The sequence below is a fragment of the Arachis duranensis genome, chromosome 3 (genome assembly GCF_000817695.3).
Source record: "Arachis duranensis cultivar V14167 chromosome 3, aradu.V14167.gnm2.J7QH, whole genome shotgun sequence".
Classification (NCBI taxonomy): Eukaryota; Viridiplantae; Streptophyta; class Magnoliopsida; order Fabales; family Fabaceae; genus Arachis; species Arachis duranensis.
In genome coordinates this window covers 128,240,986-128,267,202 of record NC_029774.3, presented here as the reverse complement: position 1 = coordinate 128,267,202, position 26,217 = coordinate 128,240,986, and the positions used below count along the sequence as shown (strand labels likewise).

Below are 26,217 nucleotides of genomic sequence, written 5' to 3'. Positions count from 1 at the left end.
GATTAGACTCGTCACATTAAATTCATTGATTCTCTTATTGTCTAATAAATAGTGAAGCTAAGAATACTATGCACTCATTACAACAAATTAACAATATAAATACAGAAAAAAATATCTTTCAATAAAATATTAATATTTATAATAAAATATTTTACAAAAATACTATTAACCATACTAAGAAGATAAATAAGCATAATAAAATATGCATTACTAACAATACCGATAATAATATTAACATTTGCGTAGACAATATTAATAAACACCTCACATTTTGATCGACAATAACCATAATAATATCAATATTTATGTAAATAATATTAATCAGAATCACAATACAAATAAACATAATAAAATATTTTTACTAACAATATTCCTAATAATATCAATTGCTATATTAGAATTAATTTTAATAACAATAATAATAACAATAATAGTAACTAACCTCTTCTCGATATATCCTGCCACGTGAGCGATGCCATTTAGTCGGTACAAGCGATCCTCATCCTCCATTGGTTCCACCACCCACTCCTCCTTCACACCTCCAAAGTTTTCCCAAATCCTCTCAATACTACAACAACTTCCTTTTTTTCCTGATGTCTCAAATGATCCGCCCCTGCCTTCAGTGGATTACTTATATATGTACACACACATAAACCGCGGTGGGTTACCGGATTTTATGTGCAACTAACTTCCTCATAAACCGTGGTGACTCTCCACGGTTTATGCTTGCCATCTTTTCTTCGTAAACCGTGGTGACCTACCACGGTTTACACTCAAAAATTTTTGCCCCTAAACCGCTGGGACCTGCCACGATTTATGCATGTTTTGAAACCGTGGTGGGTTTCCACGGATTACATAGAAAAGGAGTTTTGCACATGCACGTAACAACAAATAATTTTGCACATTTACGTAAAGAAATCACCCATTCTATTTATTTAAGTAAATTGCCCTATTTATTATGTACTTATTAAAATAAAAGTATAAAAATGTTTATTAAAGTTTTTTAATATATTTTTATTTTTAATATATTTATTATGCACAAATAATGTATGAACTAAAATAAATTTTTTATTATAATAAAATTTTTTAATTCATATCTATTTAGTATTTATGCATTCCAGCATAATAAATCGAATCAAATTAATTTGATTACTTGACTTGATTTATTACGCACATGTATACATAATAAATCGAAATTTCCTTCTATATAATAAATTGAATAAATACTTAAATTGAGTTTATTTGATTCGATTTATATAAATTTATTTAAAATAAGCGTGTACCCAATTTTTATTGAAGATATTTACATAATTTTAACTTTCAATCAATTTATTAACTAATTAACTTAAATTACCCATAAGTTTAAATTGATTTTAAAATAAAATTTGTCATTTTTTAAAGTTTGATTATTATGTTAGTCTTTATAATTTTATCAAATTTTTAATTAGGTCTTTATACGTTTTTCTTTTCAATTGAATTCTTATACTGTTTTAGTTTTATAATTAATACATTTTCATATAAAAATATTAAAATTAACAAAATATTTTTTTTAAAAAATATGTGGCTAAATATCTAGTTACTTAGTTAGGTTCTTTATTGTTATTCAATTAATTTTAATATTTTTTATATTAAGATGGACCAAATACAAAATTTAAAACAGTACAAAAGTTAATTAAAAAGAAAAAAATATAAAAATCTAATTAAAAATTTAATAAAATCATAAAAATTAATAAAATAATTAAATATTTTTTAAAAAAATAAATTATCATTTATATTTAAGAATATTTTAAATTTAAATGAATTAACTTTTTTTTTTAAATTAAAAATGAATTTCGAATGTAAAATCTCTAAATAAAGAAAAAAATTATGCCATTTGACAATTTTAACAAATTACTTACGAAAAAATAAAATTGAACTTATGTAAATAAGTTTAATTCGATAGAACTACTCAAATAAAACTATTGATTCTGAATTTTTATCTTAACCTATTTTAACCTCAGATATCCAACCACAATTTTAATCTCACCCCCTCTTTCCTCTAATTTCTAACCACTTACCACCACGACCATTATCTTCTCCCTAAAGACAGCCTAAAAAATTTTTTGTTCAATACACCGTTGAGAAGCCTTGTACAGAGACACAATTCACTGTTCTGATAGAGAAAGACAATAATATAAAGATAAAATTAGGGTAGTTAAAATGGGTTAAACCTATCGGATCAGCCCATTTATTTATTTAAATGGGCGAATTTTTTTTCTAAAATTAAGTATGTTTAAATTTTGAGTTAAATGGGTTGAACTCGATTAACTCAAAAAAAAAAATGGCGAGTTAATGAGCTAGTTTGCGGACTAAATGAGTGGCTTGTTTTTTTTTTATATTTTTTAAAAGAATAAAGTATTATTTTTGTCCCAGTGTTTGGGATAAATCCTATTTGTGTCCTTAACGTTTAAATGGACTTATCCCAAACGTTGAGAACAAAAATGATACTTTATTCTTTTTAAAAAAAGTAGCACTTTCAGCTAATATTTCTCCTAATCTAACCCGAAAATTCGACCCACATCAACTAAAAAATGTTATTTTTTTAAAAGTTTTTTACTTAAAATGGTATTTTTTGTTAAAATATTTTTTAAAAAATCAAATAAAAGAATAAACGGGCTGACCCGTTTAACCCATCGGACTGACTATAAACGGTTTAGACTAAAAAATTATGGCCTGAGAATAAAGCGGGTTTAATGGGTCAGCCCATTTAACCCGCGAGCTTTAATGGGCCGGGTTAGCCCGTTTGACAACCCTAGATAAAATATTAAAGGAGAAAGTGGGTGGTGCTGAAGAAGGAATTATTATTTTTTTTTTGGTTGATAGATTTGACAACTTCCAATGCTAAATATTGCCTTAGATGTCTCTTTTTTTGGTTAAAGTTTCATTAGATGAGGTTCGAATCCGAGACTTCTTAATAAAAAAGGGGGATATATACCATTTGAACTAAGGGTCTATTTAAGAAGTTTTAAAAGTAATTTTTTGAGCTTTTGACTTATGAAAAATAGTAGTATTAATGTATTGTACAATTTTAAAAACCAAATTGTAATTTTTTAAGAAGTTATTTAGGAGTTTGTAGAAAAATTAAAAAAATGACTTCGCTCATAATACTATTATTTTTTATCATATTTTTATAAAATAAATACTTTTAAAATTAAAAATCTAAATATAAAATACTTTATTTATAAACTACTTTTAATATAATAATTTATTATTTAAATTATTTTTAAAAACATTTTAATTAAATTATTTATCCAAATTGGACTTAAGACTTATTGGCAAGAGAAAGAATTATTAAAGGGGCAAGATTTACTGCTGGACCATCTAATTGGGATAGGCCCAATCCTATTCACACTAAAAGGATAACAAAACAAATGAGCAAGCCCAATAGGAACTATTCAATTTCCAGGAGGCAAATAAAAGGAGCTTACCAAAAATCCTTCCAAGTGGATCACAAGCAACACCAGCCACTATCTTAGGTGGCCAAAATTCACAATTGAATCCACAGGAAAACATTAAAGTGTGTGTTTGGTTTGTGTATTTAATTTCAGTGTTTTATGTTTTCTAAATTTTATAAAAAAAAATGAAAATACTACAAATTTAAAAAATAAAAACACTAAAAATAAACATAGACGATAAAAATACAAACTAAATACATCAAAAATCATCACCAGACGTAGCATTTGATTCATGTCCGTATATATGAATCAGACATGCAACAATACATGTGCATATTTGTTTTGAGGTACAAATTCAAGAGGGACATGACTTACACATAATTAGTAGAAAAAGTTTAAGGGGCAACAGATTTATTAAAATTTGACCGGCACTTAGCCGGCAAAACAAAAATGAGTGATTATTTATCATTAGATGAAATCTCACACTATTAAATACATTATTAATGATTATAACTCACCAAATCTGCTGCCTCATAGCACCTAATTACTCACAAAGAATATGAATTTTTTTATATTTAGATAAAAAAAATTACCAATTTATGTATTTAGTTGTATTTTTTGGTATCAAAATTCAAACACGAAAACAAAATTTACAATATTTTCTATGGCAATACCAGCCAAAATATATACAAATTTAAATTCTCATTTTGATTGGTAATACCAATAAAAATGAAAAAAAAAAACAAATTCAATGATGATGTCAACAAAAATAATAACTTATAGTAGTGAGAGACTTAAATGAGTTAAATCTTATCTTCTTCATTTCATTGTTTTTTTTTAATATTTGTTCCTCAATGTTCTTATGCATCAACATTTTTTTGGAAAATAGACTTCTAAGTTTAATTCTTTTTCTTCTTTGGCAATTTTTGGAGGGATAAAATTTTTGAATTTGTCAAGAATAGAAAATCTGAATCAGTGATTCCCATGATTTCTTTCATTATATGCAAAATGAAAACAAAATCAAATGATAATAAAGATTTAAGAGCATAAGTAGCATCACCACGTTGAGAATATGTAGATCCATTAGTAGCCAAATCTTCCAGAACTGAAGTTATTGCTCCAAACATACGTAAAAGGCTACAAATTGAGTTGAAGTGAGAGCTCCACCTAGTATCTCCTGATGTTTTTAATGTGCCAATTTGATTTGCTCCTCTTCCTGTTTCAATTTGATTAGTTGCAACTAAATGGAAAATTTCAGTTGCATAAGCAGATCGTAATTCATCATTGCGTTTGCAAGAAGAGCACACAACATTGATAATATTACTCAAACTTTGGAAAAAAGCATGAACATCAACAACTTCTTTAGCCGCGGCAACAAGAGCTAGCTGTAATTGATGAGCAAATCTTTACAAGACTTAACAGCAATATTATGAGGAGAATTAAGAGATTTACCCACATGAGATAAAAATGCACAATCCTTTCCATTATTCACTTTTTTCCAATTGCGAAATCCTCCTTATGTGAATGGACTTGATTTTCTAGAAAATAAATAGCATGGAAGACAAAATGCAGCATCCACTTCTGGCGAATATTCTAGCCAAGAAAAACTCTTAAACCAATGAGCTTTGAAACGACGAGGATGACTTTCTAGACCAGAAAGAGGGTACTCATCCATAATAAATTGATATGGTCCAAACTTTATGTATGCTCTACGGATTTCATCTTGTTGATTGATAGGATAATTCCAAATTTGCGGACGCTTTCCGGGATCACGCATCAATGTATCAATATTAACTTGATCTATTTCAGTCCTTGCTATTTTGGAAGCAGGGGGTTGAATATCTTGCTCAACAAGTTGTGTCACAGGTTGTTCAATAATATTTTGAACATTACTCAAAGAATCTGAAGCTGAATTTTGTTCATCATATATTCTCTCTTTTCTCTTGAAAAATGAGTGAATTGTTTTCATCTTTGACATTTTTAACTTAACTTGAACTATCTAACAAAAAAAAACAAAAATAATTGCATATATATTATTTTCTTAAAAAAAATATTAAACCTATTGAGTAGAAGAGTAGAAGACCAAAAGTTTGGAAATCACTCAAAGAGAGAGAAAAGTGGCGCTATGCCTATGATAGTTTGAAACAAATATTTGAAAAATGTACTAGGGTTACTTTAATTAATAGTATGGGCTTGGGCTAGTATAATAGAACCATTTTTATTAATTATTAGAATGGGCTATTTGTTAACAAGAGCAACAATAATTCAAATATCTAATACATAATGCAGTTTTTAGTTTTTTTAATTTATAAAATTTTGTAAGTTATATTTTTTTTAATATTATATATAAAAAAATTTAATATTATTAATTATTACTATTTACTATTTTTTTTAAAAATAATTGGTGAGATTACAAATTTACAATAGAATTATTATAAAAAAAGAAAAGAAAAGAAAAGAAAGAGAGTTTAGATTCCCCCACTAAGCAAGTAACAAGTCACACAAGAGGGGAAATAGAATAGAAGAGACTTCCAGTAACACAAGCCTCCCACGCATTTTGCTTCCTTGTTCCGTGTGCTCTCCGAAACCCTCGTTCCGCTGCAGAATCTTACTCTGCTCTTTTCACTATGGGTAAGTACCAATCCCTTCCCTTCTTTCCGATTAACCGCGCACCGTTCTTCTTAATCTGTTTTAGATCTGCATGCTCTCAGCTTCCGATAGCTATTATCGTTAATTCAAACGATCGCAAACGAATCGATATGCTTTTACTTCGATTGCTTTTGCTTGCGATGTTCCAATTTGCAAGTTCCTATTCTGCCTATGTAGTGCTATCATCTTAACTTGTCTGCTTCGCACAGATATCATGTTTACAGCGTTGTGTTACTTTGTTTCGCAGCTAGTTTTATAGTCTGGTTGTGGCAATAGTTGAATTAATGTAAGCTGAGTTGCATGTTATGGCGGCGATCTTTATTTGGATAGATAGTCGCTTAGGTTATAATTTATATTATTCTAATTCCATTCAAAAAAATAAAATAAAGGAGAGTTTAATTTTCGAAGGATTATTGCTTTTCCTGCGTCGCATAAAAAACTCTACTCTCGGGTTTTAAGAAACTTAGGAAATTTGTGTCTGTTCTGTTTCAATCGTAGATATCGAGGAAGACATCCGTTCTTTGCAGCTTGACTCAGCAGGTAACCCAAAGGCCTGTTGATTTCTCTGTGTGTGTGTGTGTGTGTGTTTTTTTTTTTTTTTTGGGTTTTTTCTACTTCTTTTTATTTTTATTTTTTTGATCTTTCTATGCATTCTTGACTGTGTTATAGCAGAAGACAATAATGGGGTGGTAATTCCAGATGATGTAAAGCCAGAAGAAGTTGATAAATCTGAAAAGATTGAAGAAATTGAGAAATCTAATGAGATGGATGAAGGTTGGTAGTAACTAGTAAGGAAATGGTTGATTCGGTGTTTCCCTGTGCCTTCTTTTTTGTTTTATCTTTTTGGAGAAAATAAATCTCGTTAATGTCAAAACTCTATCATCATTGAACTTAAAGCTTCGTTGCTTTGCTGTCCTTTCTTAGTTTTAGTTTTGCATTTTTGTTTCCTTTTTTATTTTTTTGTTCTTTTTCTGTTTGGCTTTCATTTGCACACTATACTTACAACTATCATACCGGTTAAAATTGTTTTTTTTTTTTTTTATGAGATCTTTTCCTAACATGCATGTATTAATGCTCCATATAATAGCACCTTTTGGTTCCCAGTCAACACAGTTGATTGTCAACTTTATTTGTTCAGAAAAATTGTTTTAGTCAGAAAGCTATCATCAACAGCTATAACAATGCCCTAAAAGACATTATAAAAAATGTGAGAACACGAGTTTCACTTTTCGTTCCCCTTATGCGAGTCTTTTTTTTTAGAATCTGATGTTACTACTTAGTATTTTGTAGGTTATAAATGCTCATTTGGTCTTGAGTGAATTATGATAGAAAATGCAAATGGAGTGCACAGATTGTCCACAGTTAGGTTTCGTCAACAAGACGTGTTGTGCTTATTGTTCTGTTAGAACCAGAGGAGCCTGCTTGCCCATTATTGTTGTTGAGAAGTATATGTTTGTAGAATGTAAAAACAGATTGCATCCAATTTCACTTGTCCTCCCTTTAAGTTTAATTACTTGCACGCCATCACTCGTCATTCAATAATAATGAATAATTTTGTATCTTCTTGATGTAATGTTGTACTCGTTTATTGGGACTTTGAGAAATGAACGATACATCACCTATGTTTCTTTTTGGTTGTTTTATTGTGGTTGCTGCTATGTCACCACATTAGTGTTATATTTGATAGTATAAATTAATGACGAAGAGCATTATATGAGGAATTTTACTTTGGTTGTACCTTGCCCCCTTTATTCCTTTGGTTTCAGATCCAAAGCAGGAGGTTCAGGCACAGCCTAACCAGGCTGAGCCAACAGGTAATTGGGAAATGAATTTACTTTTCAAGTATGTGATTATATTTTATATTGATCTTTTGAAGTAAGACTGCTCATTGCCAATGAAGATATCAATATCCATCTCATTGCCAATGAAGATATAAACATCCATTTTCTATGGCTTTGATTTGTAGTGAGAAATAGAGAAATTCATCCTGTACAAGATCAAGAAGATGAGCTTGACAACCGAAAAAGGCACTTGAATGTTGTATTCATTGGCCATGTTGGTAAGCTGATGAGTTCCTCACTGTTCCTTTATCAATATATAAGTTACTGGGTTTACTTTGAGCCTTCTTTGTTCAGATTTGATTGCCATTCTGTTTTTGGGTGAATTGTTGTTCATCTGCATTAGATTAAATGACTGTTCAACTGCTTGTAGTTTTTAAAGATCATTGAAGTTTAGATGTTCATCCTACTAATCGATTAATGAAGGAATTATGCTCGCTGCTTCTTTTTCACTGGCTTATAAAGTCTAGAAGAATGCCCATGGGACTTGGGTGGCCTTATTCATTATTCAGGATGAACACAGGGTTCATTGGCTTTTGTATTATTATGGGGTTAAAGATGGCCTTTTTACATCAGCATTCCATGTTTATACAGAATATTTAAATGAATTTTTTTTACTACTGTTATTATTGTTATTTTAAAATTACTGCTGTTCTAGCTGTAATTTGTTCTTGTATTTCTTCTTCCAGATGCTGGTAAGTCAACAACCGGAGGCCAGATACTTTTCCTCAGTGGTCAGGTTGATGAAAGGACTATACAGAAATATGAGAAAGAAGCTAAAGATAAAAGTCGAGAAAGCTGGTTAGCCCATTTACTTTGTTTTGTTAATTGAAGGTGACCTGTGTCCCCTTGTTGCTCTACTGCTTTAACACGACAACATAATATAGGTGCAAATAAGTATCAAACAAGTTCATTAATGGGTATGCAGTCCTGTAGTATGCGCAAAGTCATGGGAATAGAACATTCACTTAAGCTCCACCAATTATGTCCATTTGGCTTTTTAACTTAGACTTGTGAATAGCTATCAGATCCTTTTACTTATATTCTTATAATTGTGTCACACTGTTGTGTAATGTGCTGTTTGAGATTTACACTGTTAGTGTGATTATTTTATTTTCCCTTTTGAATGCTTTATCTCTTTGCAACTGCAAAACTGTAAATATTATTGAAACCTCTCGCTCTGCCTCTTTATCTCTATCTTTCAATGACAAATGTGGCATGCTGATTTGCGTATTTTCTCAAGTCTGTTTTTTGTTGTACACTTGTTAGTTGTTCTGTTACATGAGATTCTTTTACTTTTCAAAATTCAGCATGTGAACCTTCCCAATTATTTTGTTTTTAGTGTTTCTAACTATCTGTCTTTAGTTGAATCATGGACACTTAAAGCCATATAATTGTAAGGGTTTTTTGGGTGTTCATGTTGTGTCTTTAATCTATATCGAAGTTAATAATTTGGAACTTGTTTGGTAGGTATATGGCTTATATAATGGACACAAATGAGGAGGAGAGAGTGAAGGTATGGATAATTTTATAATTTATTTGTATTTTCCCCGTTCATATTTTTGGTTAGCTTAGAACTCATAATCAGGGTAAAGTTGTAAGTTTGTAATAATTGCAGGGAAAAACAGTTGAAGTTGGAAGAGCTCATTTTGAGACAGAGTCAACACGGTTTACAATTTTGGATGCACCTGTGAGTATCTATATTGCTGGAAAATTATCCTCAGATCTATTTTCCATGTGCTTATATCTTTATAATTATATGATCATTTAAAAAAACTGGTTTTGTTGGAAGATATATCTTAAGTTCCATTATTATTGCAGGGTCATAAAAGCTATGTTCCTAACATGATTAGTGGTGCATCTCAAGCTGATGTTGGAGTGTTGGTTAGTTGATCTATAATGCCATACTTTGTTTCTTGATCTTCTATCAGATGCTTCTTGACGGGTATATATTTATATGTGCCTTTCTGTGACTCTCTCAATAATCAGGTAATTTCTGCTCGAAAGGGAGAATTTGAAACTGGATATGAGAGAGGTGGACAAACTCGTGAACATGTCCAGCTTGCAAAAACATTGGGTGTGACTAAGCTGCTTGTTGTTGTAAATAAAATGGATGATCCAACTGTGAATTGGGCAAAAGAAAGGTGCTCTCTCTCTCTCTCTCTCTCTCTCTCTCTCTCTTGTGCGCGCTTTATGCCTTGATTCACCTTTCTATCTGATATTAATGAGATTCCTTGTTGCTGGTGTGCTTCTAGGTATGATGAGATTGAGTCAAAGATGATTCCATTTTTGAGACAATCAGGATACAATGTGAAGAAAGGTATTTGCCTTTGATTTGTCTGAGGAATATTTGCTTGTCATTCTAATTAATTAATATGTTTTTAGTTTTTGGGTTGTGGATGTATTTGTGTGGGCCAGAGTGGCCATGTGAGTGGACTATTTTGCTTCAACATAGAGAACATTATTAATTTTGAAGCATGATGGGAGTGACATTCCAGTTATCATATTTCAACCAAAATAAGGGCAAGAGAAACACTGTGGGTCATATTAGATCAAATGAATATTATGGGTCATCTCCATGTTTATACCATTTTTTAATTTGTAATCTCTTTATAATTTCCCCTATAGTTTGTCTCCTACCACATTATCTTCATTTAATTCACTCCTAACTGGAGCCTCCAAATGTCTTATCAACACATGTTTGGCACATTTCTTGAAAATTTCTTATTCTCAATTTGAGTGGTGAATGTTATTTGTCCTGTTCAATGCTGATGAAGCTTGGGACATTAAGGAGGCTGAAATGCTGGTAGTTTCTTTGGCAAAGTGCTTTATAGGTTTGGAATCTCGGGCATGTTCTTAAGGTTGTGTGTAGTTCATAGAATGTTTTTTCATTCCTGGATCTAGATTGTATAATTGGGCATGTTCTTAAGTGCTTGAATGCATTTCATTCCTGATCAATCATGGTATTTTTGAAGTTATTTACTAACTATTATATCATCTTTCCAGATGTCATGTTTTTGCCAATATCTGGTCTGATTGGCACCAACTTGCAAACAAGAGTGGATAAAAGCATTTGCTCATGGTGGGATGGCCCTTGCTTATTTGAAGCGCTTGATGCTGTTGAAGTTCCTCTACGAGACCCCAATGGTCCTTTCAGGTAATATGTTTCTGAGAACATTTTTTATCTATTCCCCCTTCTAAATCCCTTTGTAGGTTCCTAATTTTATTTTAAATTTTCAGCTTTAGTAAAATTTTTACTTTTGAATTGTGTAGGATGCCTATACTTGATAAATTCAAAGACATGGGAACTGTCGTTATGGGGAAAGTGGAATTTGGCAGTGTCCGTGAGGGAGATTCCTTGTTGGTCATGCCAAATAAGGTGATTTAAATATATTATGCTGTGTTTAGTTGCTGTCTCAGTTTAATAGATACAGACATAAATACACAAGAGTACATTGACATTTTATATTTTGTTTGGTAAGTTAGACAGAACAGAGCACACAATTTATAATTATAGTAAAATGTCAATTTTATCCTCATTATTTCAACACCACCACTATTTTTACATTTCTCAGTTTTCTTTTAGAATTATCAAAAATCACCAACATCTTCAAATCTAAAAGCAACAAAACCCAAATCCAAACTAAATTTAATATGTAAAATTAACAAAAAAAAAGTTGAATTTCATCCCAAATGAAAAATAGTAGGAAGGCAAAGGAAACAAGAAATCACAGTTTACTGTCAAACTCACCAATCTCAATGCATCAATTTCTATTTCACTCTAGAACCATCAATTTTTATTTTTACATAAATCCAAATCAAATTCAATCTCATCTCAAATGATAAAAATAAAAAATTCAAACAAATGTAAAGTGAATCAAGCGACGGAGACGACATTGGACGGGAAAGGAAGGATGAGATGCAAACGACACAAGAAGAGACAATGAAGACGCAGAGAGGGGAGGAGAGGCAGAACCATAGATCTGTGGTCGTTCCGTGGCGCTAAATCAGTAGTTGTTCCCAATCGTTGCCAAGATCTTGAAAAGGAACGAGAAGAAAAGTTGTACAAACCTTGGAGAAGACGAACAGCCAGAGATTGGAAGGCGGTGGCCGTCGAAGCTTGAAGATGAAGAAAGACTGGAGAGGACATTAGGTAGAAAATGAAAGGGGTATGGTTGGGATTATCAAAAGACCGAGTGAAAAGATTATACAAAAGTTCAGTGTCTCAAGTTTTATTTGATTCTCATCGTTTTTGAAGACACGAAATACGTCATTTATGGGTAGAGTTGTGTGTAGCCGTGTCTTTCATAATTTTGTGTCTCACCAAACAAACACCATACGCATAGCACTGTGTCTATGTCTTGATGGGACATGTTCACTAACACAAACGCCACCTTAGGGTGTTGTGAGCTTTATCTTTCTGTCGTTTTTTTTTAATCTCTTTATTTTAACATATATATATATATATATTTTAGTTTTTTGCCGAAAGCGAAATGTGATATTGGTGCAATAATTTGCAGGATCAAGTTAAAGTTGTTGCTGTATTCATTGATGAAAATCGGGTTAGGCGTGCAGGACCTGGTGAAAATTTACGGATTAGGTTATCAGGTGTTGAAGAGGAGGATATATTATCTGGGTTTGTTCTGTCTAGTGTTGGTAAGGATTCCCCCATTGCCCGACACCAAAAATTGCTGAAGTATTTTGCTGGACTTCGAAAGTTGTGCTGTTCTTATTATCTACTGGGAGAATTTTACATGAAGAAAAGGCGCGTTTAAAAAACTATAGCTGCATGAACTGTTTTAGAGCAATGTGGAAAACAAGTTTTTTGTGACTTGAATAATCCCTTATTTCATAGGTTACCGTAAGACGATTGATGTCACAATTAATGTACTATTGCTTTGCTTTTTCAGTTTGAATCATGTGAACCATAGAATACTGATTCATGAAATATTCTTTGGTTGTGCTGGGTTTTAGAAATTATGTGAATTTAGGATAATGGTTGAAGAATGGTGATAGAACAACCTTTCTCAACTGCATGTGTGCCATTTCTAGACAATTACTGTGGGGTCCAATTTTTTTCTCCCCAATTAATGTTGTAGTGTCTTCATGTGGCTAGTTGGTTACACATTTTCTGTATGATGTTCTTATGTTGTTTTGCGTTTCTGTTCCTGTTGCAGCAAATCCAGTGCCAACTGTTACTGAGTTTGTTGCTCAGCTGCAAATCCTTGAATTGCTGGACAATGTATGTATGGTCTCTCCCTCTGCATTTGCTTGTTAGATTGTTTTAATTTTTTAATTTTTTTTTTATTTATCCCTTCATATTAATTAGTCAGGGACATTAAAATCTATCTAAAATCTGTAGGCTATTTTTACTGCTGGGTACAAGGCTGTATTGCATATACACTCTGTTGTTGAAGAATGTGAAATTGTTGAGCTGTTACAGCAAATAGATCCAAAGACAAAGAAACCAATGAAAAAGAAAGTGCTATTTGTGAAGAATGGTGCTGTTGTTGTGTGCCGTGTTCAGGTGCATTTTGTTGTTTTAAATACTTGGAAGTAATTTCTTTTTATTTTATGTTGTCCTTCTATGTTAGGCTTCTAGAGATATGAAAGGTTATACTTCAGCATGGTTTCATAGAATTCCTGTCTCAAATCCAAGAGGAAACCAATTGCTGCTGCTTTTTTGAAATTTTTTTTTCCAAATATTAATGCATTTCAGTTTTTTCGGAAAATGTTCTTACAGGTTAGTAACACGATATGTGTTGAGAAGTTTTCTGATTTTCCGCAACTAGGGAGATTCACTCTTCGCAGTGAAGGTAAGAATTAAGTAATGGTGTTTGTTTCTTCTTGGAAGTGTGATAATACTATATGCAGAAGCCTTATGGTTTATGCTGTGCTGCAGGAAAAACTGTTGCGGTTGGGAAAGTCACTGGTGTGTGAGTTTCTACCAATTTTGTCTAGAGGTAAAGAATAGTAAATTCTGTAAATGCTTCTTGCTTTTGATGATTGCAGGCCTTGCATATATGTGACTTGATTTTCATGAACTTTTGCATTTACTTTAGCTTAACTGGAATGGATGGGACCTTTGCACACTGTTCATTCTTTACAAAAATGGTCATGTGTGTGGAAATTTGACCGGGAAACTGGTTTTCGGAACTGAAATATAAAATATTTGGCATTAGGCAATCTAAGATGTGTATGATTATTGACAGAGAAAATGATTAAATTTGTGGCACTATGTTTCAATGTCAAATGTGTACAGAACTACAGATCATCTTGGAGTTCTACGGTGTGTTTATGTGCTAAAGAATGTTTTCACGAGACCAACAAATCAATTTTGCAACTGCGTCACTCACTTGCATGTGGACTGCAGAAAAGATTCAGTTGTCATTTGTTTATAGTCTGTTACTTTTCAGAAAACCTGCTGAGATACTTGTGGTCTAAGAGCAGTTTATGTGAACAGGATGGGATTCTTGCACAGATAAGTAGATTTGCAGCGTTGAGGCATTGTCGACATCATGAGTTACAAATATATTTATTTAAAATACTTACTTTTCCTTCCACCAGAGGCAGATATTTATAGACACGCTGCTACCATGTACTTGTAAGTTGTATGAGGCCTAGAAAGGCCTTGCTTGGCTGGTTCAGTATCTTTTCGGTGGTTTTGGATCAATCCACCTTAGTTCGTAGCAGCAGAATCTTATGATTCTCATATTTTGACATAATTAAACAAATCTCCAATCCACAGTTGACCAGTATATTTATTTTTATGTTGATGTGATTTTACTCTCTGGTGTATTCTCTTGTGAAATTTTTATGAATTTTCAAGTGGGTTACCACCGTCTATAGTGGTTAAATGAGTCTTCTTGATCGCATCTGTGAAGTGATAATATTTTTTAGCTGCCAAAATTGTTCAAGGGGATTGCTCATAATTCTCATTGTAAGTATGTGGCGTGGTTGAGGATATATTTTGTCCCGGTAAAGTAAGACTTGTTAATTGGTCAACAAATAAATAGTTACTATAACGTTTCGATATTTTAATTTTTAAATATGGTTAATAGCCATAATAAAAGATGGCTCTGCACTTGGGCATAAGGGCAGATCACGGATGTTGGGGGCTCTACTGGTTGTCTTGTTAAAATCTGTTTTTAATTTCGTCAGCCAAAAAAGTGTTGATTTAACCTCGCATTCTGGGTTGATTCGGTTAAAATGTTATATTATATCACTGTGTGTGTTCTTTTGTTATATTCTATCATCACTTCATAAGTATAATATCCGTGTTTAAAAATTCAGTAAACCTAATCGGTGTATCTAATCCTGCTAAGCTTTAAATACGGAATCTAATCCTGTCACACATATATTATATATAATCCGGTATTGCTTAAAAAAAGAAAAAAAACAGTTAGAATTTGTATTGGAGACAAAAAAGGAAAACAAAAAAAGTTAGAATTTGTATTGGAGACAAAAAATGAATACTAAATAAAATAAATTTTGGCTGTTTTTGACTAATTTTTTTGTTACCAAATATTTTCGATATAATTAATGCTGAATTGGCTTTTGAGAAGCAAATGGGCCAGCGGTTTTATTAAAATCTTGTTAGTATTTAAACCAGTAAAAGAAAAATAAGCAATTCTATACTATTAGATGTAATCTTACATCATTAAAAATACTAATAATGCCTAATTGATGGTTACAAATTACAAAATTTGCTAGTTCCTTAACACTTTTCATTTAGAAATTAATGAGACATAAATATTAAATGTGTTTTTAGTCAAATTGACTCAATTTGGACTACATAGTTTTGGATGAGTTTGATGTGTGAAATTACACATTAAATTTCAAACCAAGATAACCTCATTTGTAAGTACGGTTTTGACTCTCTCAATTCTTATTGCGAGTACCGTTATAAGTTGAAGAAACTGAAAAAGCAAATACGAAGTGACACTAAGCGGAGGAAATGTGGTATTACTATTAGAGGCTGTTGTTTCTTTCTTTCTTTTTTGTGTCACGAATTTCAGCGGCTAACGATGATAATTATTAATTAATAATGATAATAAATATTTGAGGACCACATAAGAAGAGAAATAGAATAATGCATCTGCTTGAGCCCGAAAACAATATCAAAATATTTTTATTTTCTATTTTAATGGCCATGATGAGCTTGCAAACAGCACCATCTCATGTGTTGTGGATTAAATCCTTCCCAAGTTGGTGTCCATTGATAAGATCCCATAAAGCATCAAAGCTCTCAGCACAATCTAAAAACAAGAATGCCACTCCTCACAGATTCGGAGGAACGAACTATCAGTATCACCACCCTGTTAAATTTCGCAGAGAAAGAACGAGAACCAGAGCGACCCTTGATGACACTGAAAGAGAACAACTTTCCTCAACCCCACTTGTTGTTGAGGACGACAAACCCAGCAAGGTATACTTTTTCCTCTGCCTTCTTTTCAGTTCGGTTTGATTCTCTTGGAATAGTCAAGATGATGAATTTTGAATCCTTAGGGTAGCTTTTCAGGCAATGATTCTTGCCCTGCTTCGAGTTTCCTTGGTGTTTTTATTTGAATTTGATATGCTTTATTTATTTATTTTCATGTCTGCTTAGGAAGTAGAGGAAAGTGTAAAAGTGCTAAAAGATGCAGCTAAGACGAGAAAGGTAGCAGCAGAGAAGATTCTGTCTGCACTTTCTGTCATTGAGAAAGCGAAAATTGATCCTTCTGGCTTTCTTGAAACCCTGGGTGGCAATGAATCCCCTGGGAGGACATGGATGCTAATTTTCACCGCTGAGGTGAACATATTTCTATCACTTTTTTGTTTGCTCGTTCTTCTTTGGCTATAATTCTGTTTCTCCCTTTGCATGCTTGTGCTTGGCAATTTATACTTACCATACTTTTGTGCGGCGTTTTAGAAACAATTGAAGGGGGGTCGATATTTTCCTCTCACAGCTATTCAGAGGTTTGATGCTGCTGTAAGTCTCACTTTGTATTATCTATCTATTTTTCACCTGATGCTAGCACCACATTTTTGTCTATGAGAAGCTTTCAATGTTCTTTGTTATTTTGTGCTATTTATAATAAAGCAAGAAACATCAGAAGAATGTTATTGATAACTGATAAGTGCATCTTTGGGCACGAGGGATAAACTGTTTCTCTGTACATTGATTGTCAGTTCATATTGCAGTTAGTTTTTCATTGCCTTTGATAATACTGGTTTATATCCAATATCAAACACAATGTATTTTCTGTATAAGCTTTTAGAAGAATAATTGAGTCAAGCATTGCAGTATTGCACCATCTGGAGGGGAAGGGATATATGGTCCACTTCGGGTGAAGACGATCTTTAATTGTATCCTCCATCCTAGTTGGGGAGCTACTTCAACTTAAATGATAAAGTAAGATAGATTAGTCAGTTTTTTAAGGGCAAGAGAGAACTGTTAAATAAAACTTGACTATGAATGTTGTGTCAAAGCAGTTAGTAATAGCTCATATGTAGGGAGGGAGGACACATTATATCAAGTATCCATTTCATTCACATAAGACCCTTCTGCAGTTCTGCATCTTAGTTAACAGTTTTTTCTGGAGTGTCTATTTCACTCGCATCTGTTATTGATTCGCTTTATCCCTTCTCATTCAAGCAAACTCGTATTACAATTATTACTGTTGTTACTTGTTATTCTAATTTTTTGTAGTTGTATATTTCAATCATCAACTTTTGTCTACAATATCTTCAGAGAAAGCTCAGCAGGTTTTGTGATTGTTTGTTTCTAAACTAGTATTGTGAAATGTTAGGCAAAGAGGATTGAAAATGGTGTATACCTTGGACCGATTGGACAATTAACATTCGAAGGACGGCTTTCATGGAAAAAGAGAATACTGGCTTTCATTTTTGAGAACCTTAGAATAAAAGTTGGACCCTTAGGACCTTTACAGATCAACCTAGGGAAAAAGGAAGACAGGGAACCAAGTACTAAGGATCCTTTCTTCATCTGGTTTTATATTGATGACGAAATAGCTGTTGCCCGTGGCCGAGGTGGAGGAACTGCATTTTGGTGTCGCTGTAAACGCGTGTACACTTGAATCTTCCAAGATTCTTCTCTTCTGTGTAGATAAATTTAAGGTTCAGTGAAACTTATTTATACTTATGCTGTATATATACTTGTTCACATAAAACTCATGATACATAAATTGCCACTTGTGTAAGAAAACACAGTTTTTATTGGTTGACTTGTTTAATTCGCTTGCTTTTTTTTTTTCTTTTTTTTTTCAGGCAACATGTATATATATACCCTGCCCTTAACAACACCTTTCTCATTGTGTTAATGCAATTATTGTAACTTCATAATTCATGCAAACATTAAAATATTATATCAATAATAAAAGCATAGATAAAATAATCTCATGTAAGTAACTTCTCAACATTCGTATTGCCACAACCACGTATGTATACAAAAGGTTTTTGTTAAAAAGGTATGCTTTTGCACTTATGTCTGATCCAACCAAAGTAATAACAAACATGAACTGAGAAAGAAGCAGAAAAGAAAAGAAAAGAAAATGTAATATATCCCTCTATCCATGAAATATCTGACACGGCATAGACATATACACAGTGCTGTTCATATTTAAATCTGCACAAACGAATCATTATCACTTTAGAAGCTTGATATCTGGATTTCTCATGGTTTTAAGCCACATGTCAGCCACAATTCGGGAGGAAATAGTCCATAACAGGTCTTTCCCCTTTTGCAATGCTTGCTTCCCTTTCTTTGCTGCCTTTCCAAAGCCTTATGAGACCAACCATTGCATTGCAGTTAGCCTCTGTCTCTCATTGTCCCAGGAATTCCTTTTTGTTCCACTCCTCACCTTGAAGCTTCCCACATACATGCTACTTAATTTGAACTTCTCCTCCTCCTCTTCCTTCTCCTCCGCATGTGTTGCATGAACAACTACTAACATAGGCCCTCCAACTGCTTCATAGCATCTCAGCGGATCCCTCAATTGGACAACCAGCATCAGTGTGGCCTTTTCTGCTTCACTCTTAGAACTTGCATTATCTTTGATCCAATCCTCAAGTGAAGAAGCAGAAGCCTAACATCTTTTCATGCTAATAAGTACCACATTAATGGTTCTTATTACGTGGTGAAAGGTACTCGAAGCCTTGTCCAAAAGCAATAGTTTTATCCTCTTGCCCAGCTAGACCTGGAAATTGGGGCCGAAGAAGTGGCCAGCTGCAATGGTGACAGCCATCATCATGCAGAGTTAAGATTGAAAATCACTTTGCCTTCGATAGACAGCAGATCACCTTAGTAAGGTGCAGTACTGGATCCAAACGAGAGCACAGGAGAGGAGGGGAAGGTGGGGGTAGAGGGCAAAGAAAATATATTGCCATAAGGAATGTTGAAATTGGTGTAATTCAAATTAAACTATTAAATTAGCATAGTGCATGATGAACCATACCTATAGTGTGCATAACGTTGATGAAGGCTAAAATTTTCAGGCCCGAAATTAAATGAACACCTTGTAATTTCTCGAATCTAGAAATTATACTGTTCTCTATTTAATCTACCATTGATTACAATGGTTTTAAAATACCCTAAAAGATTCCCTACATGCTTTTAGAACATTGAGGTGAGGTGGAAATTACAGACAACTGGAAAGCAATTGACAGTACCAGAAGTTTGTAGATTTTCTAAGATAATTGCAATGAGCTATGTTTCAATTGTCATCATAGATAAAATAATAATCCATTTTCCTCAAGAACACAAAATTTTTCAAGTTACAAAACAGAACAATTTGTTACTAGGAAAGGACAGCCATGATATCTGAGACCCTCAATGCAATGTAGTCCGAACCATCTTTTCCCTTGAAGTCGTTCCCAGCATATTTGGAGTACAAGACTGTGTTCCCAGGATTAACAGACAACGGTTTCCTGTTACCTTCCTCATCAAGAGGCCCTGGGCCCACCGCAATCACCTAACAACATTCAACACATTACAACAGATTTTGTTCAGTCAAAGTTATTGTTTACTGCACTAAATAAGGGGCCAATGAAAAAAGTATCTGTTTGCTTTTTGTTTTTTTCAGTGTCATCTATATTCAAGATTTTCTTAATAAATTATACTTATTTTCAGGGTACCAAACAGGCCTCAAAGCAATCTTATTCATTAGAGTTATTGGGTAAAGTGTACTACCTTTACAAAGAAGAGAGTAATAAAAAAAACTTACTGTTCCGATCGAAGGTTTCTCCTTGGTTGCTTCGGTAAGCAACAAACCACCTGCAGTTTTGTCCTCTGCTTGTGCAACCTGCAGTCAGAAATGAACCAATAGAAAGGTTTAGATATTGTTATAACTATCAGGTGCCTTACAAGGCTACACTTTTGGATAATAAATGTCAATCCAAAGTATAAACCATAAGAATTGAAGAAATACAAATATATGATTGTCAAATGATCAAATCCTGCTCTCTAACTAAGATAGGATCAAACCTGTATTAAGACTCTATCATTCAACGGTTTAAGATCCTTGATCTCTTCGGTCTCGAGGATACCAACAATGTCATCGTCCTTCAGTATAAGATGCTTTGCCCCATTGAACTCCACCTCCGTCCCAGCATACTTCGAATACACAACTTGTGCACCAGTCTGTACAAAGAAAAGCATCAAATAAGTTAAGATTGGCAAGAATATCACACTGCCATGAAAAAGAATAGAAAAGAAAAAGATAAATAACTAAAAAGCTAATTGATTCTAAGAGATCAGCTATACCTGCACACTAATTTCTATTTTGCTCTTCCCAAATGATTTCCCCTCTCCAACAGCAACAACTTCACCACCCTGTGGCTTTGTTTGAGCAGTTGAAGGAAGTAGAATTCCTCCGTCCGTCTTCTCTTCTGCTTCCTTAATTTTAACCAGTACTCTGTCGCCAAGAGGCCTAATAGCAGTGTACTGCAAGAGAAACACTCACTCAGGGACATTACAGGAATGGATTACAAAACCCATACATTGAGTACTCCAAACTTTTGTAATAAAAATCTCCAGGCTTACATATCACTAATTATCCGACAATCATGTAGTAATTTGGTAGAATAATCCAACTTCAATTGAGAACAGCGGAAAAGAGAAAAGAAATTAAGTGAAAAAAAAAAATACAAACTTTAATCCTGACCAAAATACCTAAAATAAAAAAAATGCTGGTCCCTGAAGCTGTTTTGATTCAGGAGTGTTTGCATTCTTAAACAGCTTTGTACTATACTTATGTATTTTAAGCAAATAAATTGTGCTCGCACTGCATATACTAAGTCAAACCCTGAAAAACAAGTGTTTAATTCCATCTTCTAATCTTCTAAAATGCTAGTGACAATATCAAACTTCTACAATATTCCCAACATATACAGTAATTAAACAAAAACTATTGCACAATTAAAGTACTGTTTTAACCGAATTACAACAAATTTCTCTATCCTAATAATAATTATAAACAGAAACTTTGAAGTAAAAAATGAACCTTTGGAGCAACAACAGTGGCGGCTTTCACAAACAAACCCCGGAAGGACCTTTGGGTGAGGGTTCCAATTCTGACGACGGAGGGGAACTGAACGGCCGAAGGTCGAAGCCCTTCGAACGACGACACGTTCCTCGAGGAAATTGAGGATGCTGTTAGCTGAGCTGTCGCCATTGCACTGCAGAGCAAAACAGATATGATAAGAAATTGATGAGGTTATTATTATTATTATTATTATTATTATTATTATCATTATCCAATTCACAATTACCTTCGTGGAAGAAGGAAGAGTGAGTGCGAGAGAGTGCGAAGGCAGTGAATGAAAAAATGATAAAAACCCTAAGACGATTAGGATTAGGAGAGAGAGAGGTTGGTTGGGTTTTATCTGATATAAAAGATGCTTCTAGATTGAACCAGCATATGTGCTCTATGTCCCGCTCGAGAGTGGATAGCGAGTAGGAGTGTGTTTTATTTTTTTTTTTGGTCCTGGGCCTAAAGCCAATAAAAGGAACCCGGTTTGGGAAATCCGCCCCGTTTCCACAACACAAGCTGGATCCCTGCAACTAACGGAAGAAGATGAAACGGATCAAGAGCATGGTGACCTCCAATGCATGGTTCAGTGAAACTTATTTATACTTATGCTGTATATATACTTGTTTAATTCGCTTGCTTTTTTTTCTTTTCAATTTTTTCAGGCAACATGTTTATATACCCTGCCCTTAACAACACATTTCTCATTGTGTTAATGCAATTATTGTAACTTCATAATTCGTGCAAACATCAAAATATTATATCAATAATAAAAGCATAGATAAAATAATCTCATGTAAGTAACTTCTCAACATTATGTATTGCCACAATCACGTATGTATACAAAAGGTTTTTGTAAAAAGGGTATGCTTTTGTACTTATGTCTGATCCAACCAAAGTAATAACAAACATGAACTGAGAAAGAAGCAGAAAAGAAAAGAAAATGTAATATATCCCTCTATCAATGAAATATCTGACATGGCATAGACATATACACAGTGCTTATGCTCATACTTAAATCTGCACAAACGAATCATCATCACTTTAGAAGCTTGATATCAGGATTTCTCATGGTTTTAAGCCACATGTCAGCCACAATTCGGGAGGAAATAGTCCATAACAGGTCTTGCCCCTTTTGCAATGCTTGCTTCCCTTTCTTTGCTGCCTTTCCGAAGCCACATGAGACCAACCATTGCATTGCAGTTAGCCTCTGTCTCTCACTGTCCCATGAATTCTTTTTTGTGCCACTCCTCACCTTGAAGCCTCCCACATGCATGCTACTTAATTTGAACTTCTTCTCCTCCTCCTCTTCCTTCTTCTCTGTAGGTGTTGCATGAACAACCACTAACATAGGCCCTCCAACTGCTTCATAGCGTCTCAGCGGATCCCTCAATTGGACAACCAACATCAGTGTGGCCTTTTCTGCTTCACTCTCAGAACTTGCATTATCTTTGATCCAATCCTCAAGTGAAGAAGCAGAAGCCAAAATCTCTTTCCCACTCTCAATGTCCCCTTTCTTTGAGCTGAGTGCAGAAACTTCGAACGGAGCTTCTTCCTCAGCCATTTCTGCTTGAATTTTCAATGCTTCCACTGCCATTGATTCAATCTTCTGCATTGCAAAAGCCAGAAGCTTCTCTGCACTGACCGGATCTTCATCCACATTCCAAATGCCACTCGAAATCCGTTCTTTTCTTCCTGAACTCAAAGCATTTGCCATACTTTTCACGGAAGAAACTATGCGAGCGGCACTTGAACTGGCTCCTTCCTTGCTCCTGCCATGTATGATGGCAGAAGCAATGCCTTCAAAAGCCACCTGTTCTGCAGTTTTGCCCCTAAGTTCATCTATGGGCATCAATGACAAAATTTGAGAGCTGAGTTCATCAAGACCAATACCAGCCAGTTTTTGAAACAACTCAAAGCCAGTCACGCTTTGATGTGATTCCAACACAAAAGGCTTTGACATCTGCATTGCTAGCTTTGGGGTATCTTTCCTCTCCACAGCCATATCTAATGGATTCATGGAAGCTAAGTAGCCTCCATCTCTAGTTTGAACTACACAGCCCAAACCCTTTCCAAGGTCAGGCAGATACACCTTGGATTCAGCATCTGCAGAAGAAGATTCCTTCTGTCCTTCAAGTTGTAATGGTGGAATTTCAGGTTGATTGAATGAGTATCCTTTAAAGTCTTGATCCTCAAGCAGCTGAAGAAACTCCCTCGTCACAGTTTCTTCGTCTGCATCTAGCCTTTGCGATTGTATCTCGTCCTCTAGTTTCATATACTTATCATCTTCTCCCATCATCGACTCAAGAGCTTTTATCTGCTGGGCAATTGAATCAAGCTCACTCAATCTATTGAGATGCAGATGATCATGGACTATTTCCTTGACAACTTCACCTGGAGGAGTTGATTTGACTGGTAAAGGTTTCTCAGATTCCCCTCCATCTTCTTCCTTCTCTTGAACCTCAACACCTTTGTCAACAACCTCGAAATCAGGAAGATCGAAATCCTCCACCTTTTCAGGTTTCGGGTTTGGATCATCAAGATTCAAATCATCCATTCCTTGAATATCTGCCGGCCTTCGTGCATCATTTTTGCTTGTCATTCTGGGACTAGGCATGCTGAAGGACGTCTTGGATTGTTTGCGAGCAAAAGATGAGAAATTTCTCAACTTGCTGGAGCTAGAGCTGGTCTTGGAATTTGAATTTGAATTTGAATTTGGATTCTCGAGTTGATTATATATATCGAGTCCACCATCTTTCTGCATGATCTGGAATCCCAGTTTGAGAACAAGTTCTCCTCCCTTTGCCTTCCCAGACAAGCTGAAGCTTGTGTCCCATTGGCGAACTCGTGTTCCTTCATGGTTTTTCTCAATCGATTCTTTGATGAGCTCGCTCAAATCCACCGAGCTTCTTCCAAAATCAAGCTCTTTAGCATCAACTGCGAAAAGATATATCAAAAAGGGGCGTGGCTCAAACTTAACCTGCTTTGCAGCTCCACCAGCTTGGGTGGCATAAACATGGCACCTGATGAAAAGAGTCTCTTCGAAATCTGCAGCTCCTTGTGTAACACGTGATGGCATGGTCTTAACAGCACCATCCTTTGTCTCTTTCTTTCTAACACACACAGAGAGCCTAAGGCCATTCATGGAAGAAGGAAGGCCTTGTGCTGCAACCACTTCAACGGAGAATAAACAGCTTAGTTTCTGCATTCCAATATGAGACAAAGCCCGGATAGGCTTCCAGCTCCAAATCCCTTTCTTGTCACCGTCACGGGACGACTCATCCAGCTTTCTGGTTTCTGCCGGTGACTGAGTAGTTGGTGGTGCCTTGGCATCCTCAAGCTTCGGCCTTGATCGCCATGGGGACAAGGACAGGCGGCGTGATCGAGGTTTTGCATTGACTTTGACATCTTCTTGGGCAGATGGAACAGAAGGAGATGAAGTTCGTGGCAGGACAAGGGAAGCTGTTCTTCGAGTTGTGTGTGATTTGTAGAGGGAGTCACTGAGGGCCTCTAGTTCTTCAAGGAAAGCATTGGCAGAAGAGGAATCAGCAGCCATCGAATGCAAGGAATGAATGCTGCTGGTTTGGAGAAAGAGGAAGATAAGAGGATGAATGTGGGATGTTGGTGGTGCTCTGTGAACCAAGAAAATGGATGTGTGGAGGATAGAAGATGAATGGTGGCATTGCTGGGTAAGACAACTCTGAAAACGGATATTGGATTAGACAAACTGGTCCCACAGAATTTAATGTTAGCCTAACCTTTCTTGTTTGATAGCCACTGAAATTTCCATTTTTGTTTTTACCAATAATTGGTCGCAAGTCAGGATGTCTGTTCTGTTAAAGCCATAATCATTGATGGTGTTTGTGTGCTTCTTTTCATCAAAGCTACCCAGTAAGGCTGTGGACAATCTTCATTTTATGTTTCTGCCAACTAAACATTCATTTTATTTTACGCTGTGAAGGAATAATCACTGCAACTGTAAGCTAGTGGGAAAGGAAATTATATTTTACTTTCTCACGATTCGGAACTTTTGTTTGGAGTCTTGAAGTCTTTATTAAAAATATTTTTACATAATAAATAAATAAATAATATTTTTATATTATTGTATCTAAATATAATTAATAAATAAAAAAAATCACTAAACTTATTTTTAAAAAATCCACCCAAACAAATTTTCAGACTATGCAACTATATCCTAATATTAAAGTTCTGATGCTTATTATTCCATTAAAAAACACTATAAAGTGAAATAGATTTATGCAACACAAAAAATATATCTAGAGTTTTAGAATTTAAATAAATAAAAATTCATTTGATTTGTGTTTTTTATTTTTATTTTTTTAATTTATGAAAATAAAAAATTTAAAAATAATGAAAATCAATTTTTTCTTAATTTTAAAACACAAATCAAAGACAAAAAATTGAGAAAAGAAAAATTAATACTCTAATTTGAGGAGAATTAAATTCAAATTTCGAGAATTTACAAATCAGAAAATTAGATTTATGAAAGTTCACAAATCGAAAAATTAGTTTTGTATTTTAAAAATTTTAAAAAATTAAAGTTTACATATTAAAATGTCAGATTTATTTTGTTCACAGATCTAAGGTCAATTTTGCATTTTAAAAATTTTTTAAAAGTTAAAATTTACAAATCGAACCGTCTCCAACTCTCCATATAAAAAAATCACCAAAATTCACACATGGTTAAAAAACACTATTATAAATGTAATATCAAAATTAAAAAGCAAAAAATTAAAGTACAAAAAA

At 34.0% G+C, this 26,217-nt stretch overlaps 4 protein-coding genes across 8 annotated transcripts; 2 read left to right on the top strand and 2 right to left on the bottom strand.

Moving 5' to 3' along the window:
• Positions 1-5,897: 5,897 nt before the first annotated feature.
• LOC107481898 (uncharacterized) lies at positions 5,898-14,707 on the top strand. Of its 5 annotated transcripts, none has more exons than XM_021139296.2 (19): positions 5,898-6,065; positions 6,582-6,623; positions 6,756-6,857; positions 7,850-7,897; positions 8,050-8,142; positions 8,611-8,722; positions 9,392-9,437; positions 9,540-9,611; positions 9,743-9,805; positions 9,911-10,065; positions 10,177-10,241; positions 10,928-11,078; positions 11,195-11,300; positions 12,442-12,577; positions 13,099-13,163; positions 13,284-13,448; positions 13,665-13,737; positions 13,824-13,884; positions 14,184-14,707. In XM_021139296.2, exons 1-18 carry the CDS (start codon positions 6,062-6,064, stop codon positions 13,859-13,861), a joined length of 1,536 nt encoding a protein of 511 aa, XP_020994955.1. In that variant the 5' UTR covers positions 5,898-6,061; the 3' UTR covers positions 13,862-13,884; positions 14,184-14,707. The 5 variants fall into 5 exon arrangements, with proteins under 5 accessions (XP_020994955.1, XP_015957735.1, XP_015957734.1 ...); XM_016102249.3 differs by having other exon boundaries at positions 6,753-6,857; positions 14,385-14,707; XM_016102248.3 differs by having other exon boundaries at positions 6,753-6,857.
• A 1,305-nt stretch (positions 14,708-16,012) lies between these two features.
• On the top strand, positions 16,013-18,156 carry LOC107481900 (uncharacterized). Its single transcript, XM_016102251.3, has 4 exons — positions 16,013-16,349; positions 16,530-16,712; positions 16,833-16,892; positions 17,713-18,156. The coding sequence occupies exons 1-4, from the start codon at positions 16,014-16,016 to the stop codon at positions 17,998-18,000; spliced, it is 867 nt and encodes a 288-aa protein (XP_015957737.1). The 5' UTR covers position 16,013; the 3' UTR covers positions 18,001-18,156.
• A 1,425-nt stretch (positions 18,157-19,581) lies between these two features.
• LOC107481902 (20 kDa chaperonin, chloroplastic) lies at positions 19,582-21,861 on the bottom strand. Its single transcript, XM_016102252.3, has 6 exons — positions 21,692-21,861; positions 21,424-21,598; positions 20,685-20,864; positions 20,406-20,561; positions 20,146-20,223; positions 19,582-19,893 (listed from the first exon to the last, which is right to left on the bottom strand). Exons 2-6 carry the CDS (start codon positions 21,592-21,594, stop codon positions 19,720-19,722), a joined length of 759 nt encoding a protein of 252 aa, XP_015957738.1. The 5' UTR covers positions 21,595-21,598; positions 21,692-21,861; the 3' UTR covers positions 19,582-19,719.
• Positions 21,862-22,247: 386 nt separating this feature from the next.
• LOC107481899 (protein PLASTID MOVEMENT IMPAIRED 1) lies at positions 22,248-25,144 on the bottom strand. Its single transcript, XM_016102250.3, has one exon. The coding sequence runs from the start codon at positions 25,004-25,006 to the stop codon at positions 22,490-22,492; it is 2,517 nt and encodes an 838-aa protein (XP_015957736.1). The 5' UTR covers positions 25,007-25,144; the 3' UTR covers positions 22,248-22,489.
• Between the last annotated feature and the right edge of the window lie 1,073 nt (positions 25,145-26,217).

What these genes read in the sequence shown, in the direction of transcription:
- LOC107481899 (XM_016102250.3), bottom strand. Translation starts at nt 25,006, where the DNA reads ATGGCTGCTGATTCCTCTTCTGCCAATGCTTTCCTTGAAGAACTAGAG.
- LOC107481898 (XM_016102249.3), top strand. An exon ending in TTTGCAGCTTGACTCAGCAG is followed by an intron (nt 6,624 to 6,752) that starts GTAACCCAAAGG and finishes ACTGTGTTATAG; the next exon opens with CAGAAGACAATAATGGGGTG. An exon ending in AGGATACAATGTGAAGAAAG is followed by an intron (nt 10,242 to 10,927) that starts GTATTTGCCTTT and finishes TCATCTTTCCAG; the next exon opens with ATGTCATGTTTTTGCCAATA.
- LOC107481902 (XM_016102252.3), bottom strand. Translation starts at nt 21,594, where the DNA reads ATGGCGACAGCTCAGCTAACAGCATCCTCAATTTCCTCGAGGAACGTG. An exon ending in AAATAGAAATTAGTGTGCAG is followed by an intron (nt 20,562 to 20,684) that starts GTATAGCTGATC and finishes TTCTTTGTACAG; the next exon opens with ACTGGTGCACAAGTTGTGTA. An exon ending in ATGATAGAGTCTTAATACAG is followed by an intron (nt 20,224 to 20,405) that starts GTTTGATCCTAT and finishes TTCTGACTGCAG; the next exon opens with GTTGCACAAGCAGAGGACAA.
- LOC107481900 (XM_016102251.3), top strand. Translation starts at nt 16,014, where the DNA reads ATGCATCTGCTTGAGCCCGAAAACAATATCAAAATATTTTTATTTTCT. An exon ending in AGGACGACAAACCCAGCAAG is followed by an intron (nt 16,350 to 16,529) that starts GTATACTTTTTC and finishes ATGTCTGCTTAG; the next exon opens with GAAGTAGAGGAAAGTGTAAA. An exon ending in TGCTAATTTTCACCGCTGAG is followed by an intron (nt 16,713 to 16,832) that starts GTGAACATATTT and finishes GCGGCGTTTTAG; the next exon opens with AAACAATTGAAGGGGGGTCG.